Source organism: Canis lupus, chromosome 30, assembly GCF_003254725.2.
Source record: "Canis lupus dingo isolate Sandy chromosome 30, ASM325472v2, whole genome shotgun sequence".
In the NCBI taxonomy this organism is placed as follows: domain Eukaryota; kingdom Metazoa; phylum Chordata; class Mammalia; order Carnivora; family Canidae; genus Canis; species Canis lupus.
The window spans coordinates 24,181,237-24,195,849 of record NC_064272.1 but is presented as its reverse complement, the minus strand read 5'-3'; the positions used below and the strand labels follow the sequence as shown (position 1 = coordinate 24,195,849).

General features: G+C 34.9%; 1 protein-coding gene across 6 annotated transcripts in view; it reads right to left on the bottom strand.

Moving 5' to 3' along the window:
• The window catches only part of RNF111 (ring finger protein 111), a 67,581-nt gene that overhangs the window by 39,194 nt on the left and 13,774 nt on the right, over positions 1-14,613 (bottom strand). For all 6 annotated transcript variants that reach the window (XM_025472652.3, XM_025472649.3, XM_025472650.3 and 3 more), the window contains one exon: positions 12,265-13,163. In XM_025472652.3, coding sequence (XP_025328437.1) covers positions 12,265-13,144 — 880 coding nt within the window. In that variant the 5' untranslated portion in view covers positions 13,145-13,163. Of the gene's footprint in view, positions 1-12,264; positions 13,164-14,613 lie in introns of those variants that run through there.

The following is a 14,613-nucleotide window of genomic DNA, read 5'->3' as shown; positions in this document are numbered from 1 at the left end:
TCTCTTGCTGTATTTTTCACAAATCAGGTACTAAATAAATGTTTTTTTAATCTTTTTAAAAACATTCTTCTCTGTCCATTACTATTAGAAGTCTGCCAAGAACTTACAAGTCATGTTTTTGATAAGAATTTTCCCACATGAATACCAAGAGCCAAATATTTCATCCATTTTAAGTGCACATTTCACTAGTTTTAGTAAGTTTACAGAATACAACTATCATCTCAATCCAATTTTAGAACATTTCCAACACCCTCACAAGATTGTGTGCCCTGTTTCAGTCAGCCCTCAACCCTCCACACATTCCTACACTTCTACAACTGACCTGTGTTTTGTCATTACGGATTGATTGGTTTGTATTTTCTAGAGTTCTATATAAATATAGAATTATACATTACTTATACTTTTGTGTCTCGCCTTTTTCATTCAGTGAAATACTCATTCATGATATTTATTTAACTGTATCAATAATTCACTCTTTTTTATTATTGAGTGATATCCTACCATATGAATATATCACAATTTGTTTATCCTTATTTCTGTCAATGGACGTCTGGATTTTTCTCATTTTCAGCTAGTATGAATAAAGCTGCTATGAACATTAATCTGCTTCAGTTTTTCTCTCTCCCTCTCCCTCTGTCCCCCCAGGAGAAAATCTCCAGCCAACTTACCACTGAGCGAGGAGCCCGACTCAGGGCTCGATCTCACAACTCTGAGGATCATGACCTGAGCCAATATCAAGAGTCAGATGTTCAACCAACTGAACCACCCAGGCTCCCCAACTTTTCATTTTCTTAATGCTGTCTTCTGAAGCATAAAAGTCTTTAATTTTGATGAAATCCAAATTAGCAATTTCTCTTATGCATGATGCTTTTGGTGACATATTTAAAATATCTCTGCCTAACAGAAAGTCACTGAAAATTTTTCCTATGTTTCTTCTAGAAGTTGTATAGTTTAGCTCTTACATTTAGGTCTATGTTAATTTTTGTGTCTAACATGACATAAAAGATTAAGTTGGGCAGCCCCGGTGGCGCAGCGGTTTAGCGCTGCCTGCAGCCCGGGGTTTGATCCTGGGGACCCCGGATCGAGTCCCACATCAGGCTCTCTGCATGGAGCTTGCTTCTCCCTCTGCCTGTGCCTGTGCCTGTGCCTCTCTCTCTCTCTCTGTGTGTGTCTCTATGAATAAATAAATAAAATCATTAAAAAAAAAAAAGATTAAGTTAATCTCTTTTGCATGTGGATCTACAACTGTCCCAGTAACATTTGTTGTAAAGACTAGAATAATTCTATTTTGATATCTAGTAGATTCAGGTTTTCCTAATTCTTAGGATTATAAAATTAAGGGAAAAGGAAAATTCTTGAGATTTGAAATGAACCGGCATTAAGCAACACTAATGAAGTCCGGACATCTTTAATAATATATATGTTTTCTCATCTAAGAATATATTTTGCGATCTACCAGTATTATCTTTTATAAATCTCTAGAAAACTTGTAGGTTTGGTCTGATTATAAATGCTAATAAAAGGGGCACGTGGGTGGCTCAGTTGGTTAAGCATCTGCCTTCAGCTCAGGTTGTGATCTCAAGGTCATGGGATTGAGTCCCACATCAGGCTCCCTGCTTACTGGGAAGTCTGTTTCTCCCTCTCCTTCTGCCACCCCCCCCCCCCCCCCGCGCTGGTGCACACTCTCTCTCTCTCTCAAATAAATAAAAAAAAATTTTTAAATAAATAAATGCTAATAAAGCTATATAATTTTCTTAATAGACATCAAATATACTCCTATTAAGATTATTCTTAGAGACTTTATTCTCTTTGTTGCTCTTACAAATGAGATCCATTTATTCTTATTATCTCCTAGTATGTATGTCATTGATATTGTATATTCATTTTTATCCACCCCTGACTGAACTCTTGTTTACCACAATGACAACAATGATTCAACTTTCCTGTCACAACGGAGTTTATGCAATCTATTCCTTTACCCAAAGTGCCATTCCTTGGAAATTTCAAATTTCATCTCTAATACATCTATACGTCATCAAACGTGCACTATTTCAAAAGCTGGGTAGTATCTGGAGGAGATATAAGCCCATGACAAAGATCTATGATGTACTCTCTGATACTTCAAAGAGGAGAAGAGAGCAGGCACTGGCAAATCAGTGTCAATGAAAGATGATCTGATTTGGAGAAAGTTATTTCTGAAGTAGTTTCTAAGTTCTAAAAACTACACACACACAGACATATTGAAGTAAAATGTATTTTTAACAGCCTAAATATATCTTATAGGCAGAGAAAAAATAGCACTTGAGTGTCTATTTAAAATAATATCCTAGATTCCATTTCCAAATTACTTTTCCAATTCTTCCTCCATAATCATGCACATGATGCAGCTGAAGGCAGAAATACAAAAGAAATTGTATATTGAAAACTAAAAGCATTATACATAGAAATAAAACATGGATTTTTAAAATACTTTTCTTATTTTAACCCATCAACTGGACATTACCATTCTACATGAGAAAAAGCTACACCTGCATATAAACTTTTATTAGTGATTTCTCTCTATATATTGTGTACATGAAATTTCCTTAAAGTCTGTAAAAAAAAAAAAACCCAAACATTATAAACATCTTATAAAACAATCAAGTCTAACATAAATGTAACCTTCTGAAGTTCCACTGATAAGTGATAAAAAGCTAGGTTTTCTAATGTATTAAAATTCAACTTACATAATTTTTTATGACTACGGATTGTGTAACTAAAGGTTATATAAGTAACTGATACACTTACTCTATTGCTTAAGTATCATTTTTCTAAAAAGGAACTTTATAAGCATAACTTGATACAGTTAATACCTGTAACTAAATAATAATCACAACAGGCATGATATGGGCATCTGTAACCTAGTGTTTTTTCTGGAATGACAATTATTTAAAACAAAATTTAAAGGAAACATTCCTAAAAGTATGAAGTTAAACCTCAATACTACTGAAAATCAGGAGAATAGGTCATTTCTTACTGGACTAATTTTATTTTTACACACTCTCTTACATTTAGAAATATTAAAGGATAAGTAACGTGAGTATAGCCAAAACATTAGAATGGTAGGACCCTAGGTGATTTTAACTATTTCTTTTAAGATACCTATGCTGCTTGTACCTTTTAGAACATCATGAGGAAAAGGGAAAAAAAAAATGATGAAAAAGGAACTTTACAAGCATGAGAAATAACAGGTAACAGCCTGGAAAGAATTAGGTACTTTAATACAGATCACAGAAATAATGGCTTCTCTGACAGAATTCTTCATGAGCTCAACAACCACTTCTATTCCCTAATAAGAGATCACAGATTCTCTTGGCAGCATCTGTAAGATATATCAGACACTACAATCATAGATTACCTTGGTCCCTCTTTGTTAAGTCTGGCATGATGCTAATAATGAAAACAGCTTCTAATTCATAGGCATATACTTTGTGTCATATGCAATATTTTGTGTGTCTAACTCCATCAAGAAACTGACACTTAAGGATCCCTGGGTGGCGCAGCGGTTTGGCTGCGTCGGGCTTCCGGTGCCTGGAGCCTGCTTCTCCCTCTGCCTGTGTCTCTGCCTCTCTCTCTCTCTCTCTCTCTCTCTCTGTATAACTATCATAAAAAAAAAAAATTTAAAAAATTAAAAAAAAAAAAGAAACGGACACTTAGCAAATTTAAATGACTTGTCATATAGTAAGCAATTCTCTCTAAATTCAAACCTAATTTTAATTCTAAAGTTCATACTCTTTACATAAACTATATCAGAGTGCCGTTAAGTACCCAACATGTTGGTGCTAGTTACTATCAAAAGCAGAATCTTCCTGCTACCAGCTGCTTTTGCTACTGCTCTTGTCTTTTGCAGTAACTAACTTATTGAAGTTGTAGCAGCTCTGACTCGTCTTTAGGATTCTTCTGTTGGGTATCTATCCAACTGAAATAAAAATATATATATCTGCAAAGATTTGTATTTAAATGTTCACAGTAGCATTATTAACAAGAGCCAAATACTGGAAACAATTCAATGTCAATCACTGACAAATGGGTAAACAAAATGTGGTATATCCATATAATGAAATACTATAAAAGAACTAAATAGTAAACAGACACTAATTACTGATACCTGCATGGATGAACCTCAAAAACTTAATGTAAACTTAATGAAAAAAGCCAGACACAAAAGATCACACATATATTATATTTAAATGAAATGTCCAAAGAGGGGGGCGGGGAACCTGTCCAGAAAAGGCAAATCCTTAGAGACAGCAATAGATTAGGTTGTGGGGGACTGAGGGTTAGGATGGGGATTAAACTACAAATAAGCAGGAGATATCTCTTGGGATTAATGGAAATGTTCTAAAACTGTATTGTGGTAATGGCTGTACAACTCTAAGTTTACTAAAAATCACTGAATCATACACTTAAAATGAACTTTATGGTAGGTAAATTATACCTCAATGAAGCTGTTTTCTTTAAAAAAAAAAAAAAAAAAAAAAGCTGTAACATATAAAACATTCCCTGCCAGATATAAAACTAGACTTCAACAAATGAAAAGACATACCATATTCTGGAAAAGGAACGCCCAACAACATACTAAATATGTCAGGTACCGTAATTTAGCAACAAATATAATCCCAATATGAATACCATTCTCCCCACTACCACTATCCTCAGATTAACAAGCTGACTGTAACTTCACTTAGAAAAACAGGCAAAAATAACAAAAAAATATAAAAGTGTATAATTAAACAGTGTACTTTTAGTGTATGCATAGACAGATCAATGGAACATAATGAAAACTCCATAAAAAAGTCCAAATGCCTACGGAAACTTAACATAAGATGGCATCTCAAGTTAATAGGAAAAAAAATTAATGATTTGTTTTGGGACAATTGGATAGCCACATTTTTAAAAAATGGATCCACTCTTCATACTACACATGAAGATAAACATCAAATAGATGTGTACTTTAAATGTAAAAAGAAAGAAAGAAAAAGAAAAAAGAAAAGAAAAAGTAAATAATGAAAGGGCTCAGGGGAAAATGGGTTATTTCTCTTATAAACTTGAAATGGGAAAAGCTTTCCTAATTATGATTCAAAACCCAAAACAGTAAAGATAAAGGTAAATAAATGTGACTAACCAAGAAAAAAAAAAAAAAGAAAAGAAAAAAGATTTGGCATGGTGAAAAAGTGTAACAAAGTCAAAGGACTAACGATAAATTTGGGGGAAATGTGTTAATATATAGGATTTATGTCCCAAGTACATACAAGCATCTGAAAATGGATGGAAGAATGAAGACCAACATCCTGATTAAAAAAAGAAAAAAAAAAAAAACACGCAAAAGGTATGAGCAGACTGATCATGAGAAATAGAATGACCTTTAAAAATATGAAAAGGGGTGCTTGGGTGGCTTAGTCAGTTAAGTGTCCAACTCTTGATTTTGGCTTAGGCCATGATTCCTGGGTTGTGGACTATACCCCTGCATTGGGCTGGCTCCATGATCAGCAGAGTCTCCTTGGGATTCTCTCTCTCCCTCTTCCTCTGCCCCTCAACCTGCTCACACACCCTCTCTCTCTAAAATAAATAAATAAAATCTTTTGAAAAAATAAAAAATAAACATGAGAGATATGCAACATTACTTATCTAAAAATTAAAAATAGGGATCCCTGGGTGGTGCAGCGGTTTGGCGCCTGCCTTTGGCCCAGGGCGCGATCCTGGAGACCCGCGATTGAATCCCACATCGAGCTCCCGGTGCATGGAGCCTGCTTCTCCCTCTGCCTATGTCTCTGCCTCTCTCTCTCTCTCTCTCTCTCTGTGTGACTATCATAAATAAATAAATAAAAATTTAAAAATAAATAAATAAATAAAAATTAAAAATATACTGACATACTATTTCTTACCTATCAGATGGAGCAAAAAACCTAAAATTTGACAATAAACTCTTAGAAAGGCTTTGGGAAAACAGGCACTCTCCAATACTGCTGGTGGGCATCATAAATGGCTATGATCCCCACAGAGAGAAATTTGGCCATATTTTTAAAATAATATATTCATTTATCTTTGGCCCAACAATCCTCTCCTAAAATTCTATTCCAAAACTATGATTAGGCAAAAAATATTAAATAACATATACAAAAAGCTATTCATTGCAGTGCTGTTCCTAACAGCAAAAAGCTGCAAACTATTCATCAACAGATTCAACAACCTTTGGTATAACTATACAATGGAGTACTACAAAGCTGTAAAAAAAAATAAGAGGAATGAAAAGCAATGAAGTGTGTGTGTATCCTTTATATCACACACATATACACACACACACACACACACATATACACACACACACTTTTATTCCTCTATAATCTCTATACCCTAACAATTATATATATTGTTAGGTGAAAAATCAAGAGACATTTTAAGAGAAGGATAGAATACTATGAATATTGTTTTTATTTCTGAACAGGAAAAAAAATAGAGTAACAAACCAAAATTTAAAAGTAATGAAAATACAAGACACCAGGGTGGTTTAATCAGTTAAGCATCCAATTTTTTATTTCGGCTCAGGCTATGATCTCAGGGTCATGAGACTGAGCCCCAGGTCAGGTTCCATTCTGAGCCCACTCTTGAGTCTGCTCAAGATTCTCTCCCTCTGCTCCTCCTCTGCTCTCTCTCTCTCAAAAAAAAAAAAAAAAAAAAAAGTAATGAGGGAGAGAAAGATCGAAGAGGAGCAGAGGTAAAAAACTAGAGCTCACTGAATATATTCTTGCCTAAAAGTTTTGACTTTGGAACCAGGTAAATGTTTTACATAATTAAAAATTTTACCAAATCCCCTAAAAGAAGAAAAATCATGACACAACAATGAAAAAGATGAACCTAAACATGTATTAAATTGGTGGCATGTAAGTGCCTGGGTGGCTCAGTCAGTTAAGCATCTGCCTTAGGCTCAGGTCATGATCCCAGGGTCCTGGGATAGAGCGCCACACTGGGGTCCTTGATCAACAGGGAGCCTGCTTTACCCTCTCCTCGATGCCACTTCCCCTGCTTGTGCTAATAGTTGTATAAGAGACTATCTTGTCAGAGATCACTGGGGTGGTATCAAAAGGACATAAACTCAATCTGAAGATGCTCCACAGGCCACAGATGAAACTGAGTATCAAAAAAATAAAAAGGGGAATCCCTGGGTGGCTCAGCGGTTGAGCACCTGCCTTTGGCCTGGGGCTTGATTCTGAAGTCCTGGGATCAAGTCCCACGTTGGGCTCACTGCATGGAGCCTGCTTCTTCCTCTGCCTGTGTCTCTACCTCTCTCTCTCTGTCTCTCATGAATAAATAAAATCTTTTTAAAAATAATAAATAAATAAATAAATAAATAAATAAATAAATAAATAAATAAATAAAAAAGATTGAACTATACCAACTGCACTAAAACCCATGAGTTAGGGACACCTGGGGGCTCAGCGGTAGAGCCTCTGCCTTCGGGCTGGGGCGTGATCCTGGAGTTCCGGAATCAAGTCCCACAACGGGGTCCCTGCATTGGAGCCTGCTTCTCTCTCTTCCTCTCTCTGTGTCTCTCATGAATAAATAAATAGAATCTTTAAAAAGAAAAGACCAAAAACAAAAAAACAAAAAAAACTATGAGTTCAAAATGATATCTGAAAATGAAAAATCATCTTTGGATATTGCAAGAGTACTGATTCATTATGAAAAGTCAAGCATTCATCTTGCCTTTCCTATATGGACTGCATTTCCGAGTAACCAATTAGTTAAGAATTCTTTGTAGAAGAATCTCCGTTAATAAATGTAAACAGAAAAAAAATAAATAGAAAAAAAATAAATGTAAACAGAATGACAATCAGAAAGTCAACATTTTGCAACCCCTAATGAAATAATGGATCCGGGGGATCCCTGGGTGGCTCAGTGGTTTAGCGCCTGCCTTTGGCCCAGGGTGTGATCCTGGAGTCCCGGGATAGAGTCTGTGTTGGGCTCCCTGCATGGAGCTTGCTTCTTTCTCCCTCTCTCTCTGCCTGTGTCTCTGCCCCTGCCCCTCTCTTTCTCTGTGTCTCTCATGAATAAATAAAACCTTAAAAGAAAAAAAAGAAAGAAAGAAAGAAAAGAAATAATGGATCCAGACAAGATCATCAAAGCTGTTGCTAATACTATATGAAATGCTGACAGGGAACTTCAGGCTGGAAGGATCAGAATGACACCACCTGAACCTTCTCGTCAACTTTAACAAGTGATGCAATAGGAAGTACACAGTACCACCAAGGAAGTGTTGCTAAACTGAACTTGAATCAAATCAAGTTTTTAGATCTAACTACCAGTTTGCAGGAAATATGCAGTATACAAAACATATTAAATGGTATGATGTCTAGATATTGTTCTAAAATTCTCCAGAAAAAAATAATTTTTTTTTAAATAAAATTCTCCAGAAAAAAAAATGTGAGGGGTGAAAGATAAAGAAAGAATGGCAGGATATTGAAAACTGAAAGTAGGTTATATAGGTATAACTTCTGTTTTTATGTGTGAACATTTCCATATAAAAATAACAAAAACAAATCTCTATCAGTGTTATTTTTGGAAAAGGAGGAAAACAAACATTCACAAATATAATTCCTAATATTAGGATTACAATTCTAAAGGTTATCTTAATGTTTATCTTAAAAGTTACCTTTTAAAGTTTTCAAACTTTTAGAGACACCTGGGTGGCTCAGTGGTTGAGCGTCTGTCTTTGGCCCAGGCCGTGATACTGCAGATCCAGGATTGACTCCCCCATCGCTTCTCCCTCTGCCTGTGTCTCTGCCTCTCTCTCTGTCTCTCATGAATAAATAAATAAAATCTTTAAAAAAAATTTAAGCAGTAGTTCAGATTTTTAAATTTTTAAAGATTTTATTTAGGATCACACCCTGGGCCAAAGGCAGTGCTAAAGGCCACCAGGCTGCCCTAAAGTTTTCAAACTTTTAAAACACTTAAGTCAATACTGTACAGTGTGCACTTGAAAATTATGAATATATACCCATTAGATATATTTTTAAGCTGTAAATAAAATACAGTCACTGAATTAAAAAACAGTAACAACTGGGGAAATGCGGATTTCCCAGTGCTAATATAAGGACTATATAAAATAAAAATCAAAGCAGTTCAGATGAGGTTCACTGAATACATCACAGAACTATGTCACTAAAATTAACATATACTCTCTCAAACTTACCTTCTGTTACGTTGTTTTAAAGTATCTAAAAGTTCCTGGCAAATATTATCAGGAACAAAACTGGATGTATAAATTCTCAACCTAACTGGCAACTGTCTAACAATCCAAGTCACATAACATTTTGGCTTTCAGGCTTGAATAGAGAGCCATAATAAAATTTAAAAACAGTAAGGATGAGGCAAATAGGGATTTCCCAGAAACGCAACAACAAATGAATTAATGTTTGTTATACAGTGTAAAGTACTGACTTAATTTATTCTTAGGTGATTCGGTAAAACCAGTTAATTATACATAACTGTTATATCTCAGAGAGAATAAAGATATAACAAAATACTTAACATGTCAAACATTCTTTCCATCAGTTCACTACAGCAACAGCCAGTTAAGTATTGATGGATAGTGTGTGAAAAAGTTGTCCTAGCAGCTCCAGAGTAACTAATACCCATCCATACAAATCATATTAAGGTATAATAGATAAATCTAATTAAAATTTGAGATATTCGAACCCTCTCCTAATTTTCAACACACACTAAAACATACCGGAATTGGAATCAGAAAGCCAGCACTAAAAATAAATCCAGAAGAAAAACCTATCTCTTAAGAATCTAAGAAAGGCAATTTTTTAAGAGCTGAAATTTCTTGATAATAGAACAATGTCCCATAAATATTTCAGTTTAACTTTTTGATATAAGTTATTTTAAAATAGTTTTCCAAATGCTTCATCTGTAATATGAGGATGATAATAACAGAACACATCCTAAGAGTGCTGAGAAGATGAAATGAGAATACACATAAACATTCAGAACAATACCAGCACAGAGTAAATACCCAAAAAGTGCTAGGTATTTTTATTTTTATAACATCATCTACTGTTGCGTGATAAAGGAACTTGATGAAACTCCTTGGAGAGCATTCTGATAACAAAAACTAGCAAATTTTTATTTCATTTTATTTTTTTAACTAGCAAATTTTTAAATGCATGTAACTTCCTATTTACTTTTAGAAATTATGCCTTTATGCTTGCCTAGGTGTGCAAAACTGTGTGTACAAGGTAGTTCAATGCAGCAAACATCCATCAACAAAACCTGGCTAAATAAATTATGGAACATCCATACAAAGGAAATATTATGCAACCATTTTTTTCAAACGAGGCTATAACTACACACATTAGTAGTTTTTAAACCCCCATTATTTATTTACCCTTATATATGTTCCACATTTTCTGAAGGAGAGAAGAAACTAACTACTTCTAGGTAATAAAACTGGGACCTAAGAAGAAGTGGGAAACGTTTTTTTAATTTTAAACATTCTTGGTACTTTTAAAACTGCACACTATGTGAATGTTACTCTTAAACCATTATTTTAAAAAAAACAAATTAGTTTAAAACAGAACACTGGTCTAAAAACCAGAAAAAAATCAAAAGAATCTGTTTTAACATTTGGGTTTGTATTTCTAGAGACACACATTACTCTTAAGTGTCTCAAAATATTATATGTAGTTGAAAAAATGCAATTCTTCCAAGAAAGATAGCAAAAACCACATACTACAGTATTAAATAAGATTTCAAAATGAATTACAGAGTTTGCATTTATCTTGAATACTTGGGAGTATATGAACTCCTTTCTTCCTAGAAACAGGCACTGATACTGACCTACATTACCTCTATTCTCATGCCTCTTACAAATACCAGCTCCTTGGAACTTCTGCTTCACGTCTCCAACCATCCTGCCTCATTAATTTCAAGCAGAAATTGGGCTCTGCTGCTCCCTCTTCCCCAAACAAGTCTTCACATTCTAACCACCTGAGGAAAATGTGAAATGCGGCAACTAAGCAAGACAATTCCTATTCTCACTTCCCTGTATCTCAAGAAACCTCAGAGAATGGCTGTTGTAACCACCTCCCAACCTTGGGGGCTCTCAATGAACTCTTTAAAACAAATATTTGAGGAAGTTAAAAAAAAAAAATGAACTGATCATGGCTAAGACTAAAGATCAAAGTTATAGTTTTGGAGTTCTGGCAAAGATAGAAAAATAAAAAGAGGAAAGGAGTCTTGGAAAAAGAAGTAACCTATACAGAAGGAGAAAAGAAAGAGGGGAAAATGGCACAAGCAGGACATCAGGCAAAGACTGGGAAACCTTTGTGTCAGTATTAAAAACCATGATTGTAGCCCTCGAAAAAGCTCTCCTTAATGCCCCATTCTTTCATAAGAAATTAACCTTTTCCCTCAGTTCAGACTTTACTCCTCAATGCTCACTTCATCAACTTCCTTTAAATTACAGCAAATTTGTAAATGTAAAGTGGTAATATATGTAACATACTTATACTTCAGAGACTGCACATAATCTTATTCTAGCTAAATATAATATTTACTGTGAGGAGGGGAGAGTGCACTCAAACTGATCCTTATCAATTCAATTTTAACTGATCAATCATGTGCTCTACTGAGCACTGTCAAAACTAAAAGTTCTAGTATTAGAATAAAGGCATCTCTTAAATACTTGAAATTATTTTTCAATTACAAAGATCATGACAAGGTAATTAGTAAACAATAAGAATAGAATACTTAGGGCAGCCTGGGTGGCTCAGCGGTTTAGTGCCACCTTCAGCCCAGGGCGTGATCCTGGAGACCTGGGAAGGAGTCCGACCGATGTCAGGCTCCCTGCATGAAGTGTGCTTCTCCCTCTCCCTGTGTCTTTGCCTCTCATGAATAAATAAATAAATCTTTTAAAAAAAAATAGCGTACTTAAAGGAAAAACAATATTAAGTAATTTTTTTTTAGTGTTTTTACTCTCGTAGAATGTGAAAGATATCCATCACAGAGCTATCCAAAAAAGTATAAAATACAAAAATCTGGATCTTAGAATTGGAGTCATGGTTTGATTCTACAGTTGGTAATTTGTTCATATGGCTTAAAAATAAAAGTAAATTGAACCTCATATTCCTTCTAAAAGCAATAAAATCACTAAAATGTAGAAGAAAATTAAGCACAAACACAATGCTTTCATGTTTTGCTCAACTTAAGAAACATCTTTACCTGAGGGAACAGTTGGATTGTTTTGGTGGTTTTCACTGGTAGAAACAAACAAATCTTCTTCACCTTCAGTTGATGAGCTGGAAGAGGATTCGCTGCTGAGGTCATTCTCACTGGAACTACTAGAACTGGGGAGCAATGCATATTTTCTTCGGGCTAACACTTCTCTTTTTTTTCTCTGCATCAATATTCTCTCTTTTTGTTTCTGTGTCCTCTGTGAGGAATTATTTTTTACAAATCTCTTTCTGCATGGAAGTCTCCTTAATGAACTGCTATGAAAACAGGGTCTTTTCATTAACAATCCTGAAACAGATTCTGTCTCTGTCCGAGGCCACTTCTGGGACCGTGCACTATGAGTTCTACCTTTAGCGCTCAAAATTGCCTGGGAATGTCTTACAGAGACTTCTTTATCCTCATCCGAAGTCACAGTATCAGAATCTCCAAAATGCAGACTAGATGAAGGAGAAGAAAGACAGTCACTAAAAGAGGAATCATTATCTTCATCGCTTGGTGTTTCTAGATGTTGCCTCAATCCTAATATTCCCTGGTTCTCTTTAACACAATTTTGCATGTAAGAAGGGCCAGCCTGCTGGCTTTTGCGTTTTTTCCTCACAACAACACTTTTTTCTTGCTCTTGTTGGTTACCATTCATGTCCTTCTCTTGTTTTTGAGAATCATCACACAAATGAGAGAATTCATTTCCCACTTTACTGTTAATCATCTCAACTCCCGCAGGAAAACTTTTGGCTGCCCCAATGGGCTCTGGATGCAAGAGGATCCCTTTCAGACTCTCCTGTGTCTTTTGCGCATCAGAAGGAATCTCACTCTTCATATCCACTTTTAAGGTATAGAGCTTGTTATATTCAGGAGTCCATTGAGACATGGGAAACTTTAAGGAAGGCCTAGAAGACATAATTAGAGATTTAAAAGAAAGTTAATGTGTTTTATTATTAACTGAAGAGTTTCAGATTCCACTGAGAACACTAATAGCATACCTTTTCCTGATATACCAAGATATAAAATGGCTACAATAAGTAATTTTACTGTTCTTTTACAATATTTTTCTCTGATACCTCTACCACATACCCAACTTTTAGAAGTGAAGATCACAAACCTACCTGAACATAAGCCTACTTGAAAACTTCTATTAACCAAAGACTTACCTTGCTGTATAATCTTCCTATCTCCAGCAACATATTTGGTTAAAACCTAACAATTTCTTTAAAACCTATTATAGTAAAAATAGATTAAAAGACTAGAATTCAAAAGACTTTGACTAGACACTTTTTCTCCCAGTATCCTGAAAGTAGTAATTAAATATTTTTTGTACATCTAGATGGTTACTGTATTAGATTGCTAAAAATAATTAACTAGTATAAATATAGCTTCTCTTCGGGGCACCTGGGTGGCTCAGTCAGTTGAGCAACTGCCTTCAGCTCAGGTCATGATCCCAGTCCTGGGATCAAGCCCCGTGTTTGGCTCCCTGCTCAGCAGACAGTCTGCTTCTCCCTCCTCCCTCTGCAGCTCCCCCTGGTTGTGCACTTGTATGCAAGCACACTCTGTCAAATAAATAAAAAATATATACATATAGCTTCTCTTCCCCATGGTTGTATTCTTCACACTATTCTTTCTCTAATGAGAATCTAAATTCGCTGATAGATAAAATATACAATTGCCGCATTTCACAAACTTTTAGATACATGCAGAAAGACGGTGAGTTGCTAAAGATCAATCAGTTAAAGCAGCACAGCAGAACATAAAACCAAATTTCCTATTAACTAATCTAAGGGTATCTAAATCATTCCATCTTTGAAATTAGGGGCTGCTGAACAAGAGGACTTGAAATTAATGCATTTACATCAATGCAATACACAAGAATGGTAATAATAAAAAAGTAATAAATATCATGGTTCAAAATGAAATGTATTTATTAGAAAGGTAGTCTGTGTGACAAATACAAAATACAATTAAATAATGTTAAGATTTTTAACTTAAGTTTTTATTGAAATAGACACACATATTCTAAATTTATAGCTCAACAAATTCTCAGAGTGAACTTATCTATGGTAACGTCCAGGATCACAAAACATAAGATAACCAGCACCCTAGAAATCCCCTTCCAGTCACTCCAACTACTGTAAGTTGTAACCACTATCTTAACTTCTAAGACTACAGATTAGTTTTGTATTTAACATGCACTTTTAAACCACTTTCTAAAAAGAGAGGATAAAGGTATTTAGTAGTCTTTTCCTTCTCCACAAATGATAGTTATAAGAATATACAACCTCACAGGTCTCACATTTTATTTTAGTGTGTAACTATTATCAGATGACAGTAATTAAAAAAAAAAAA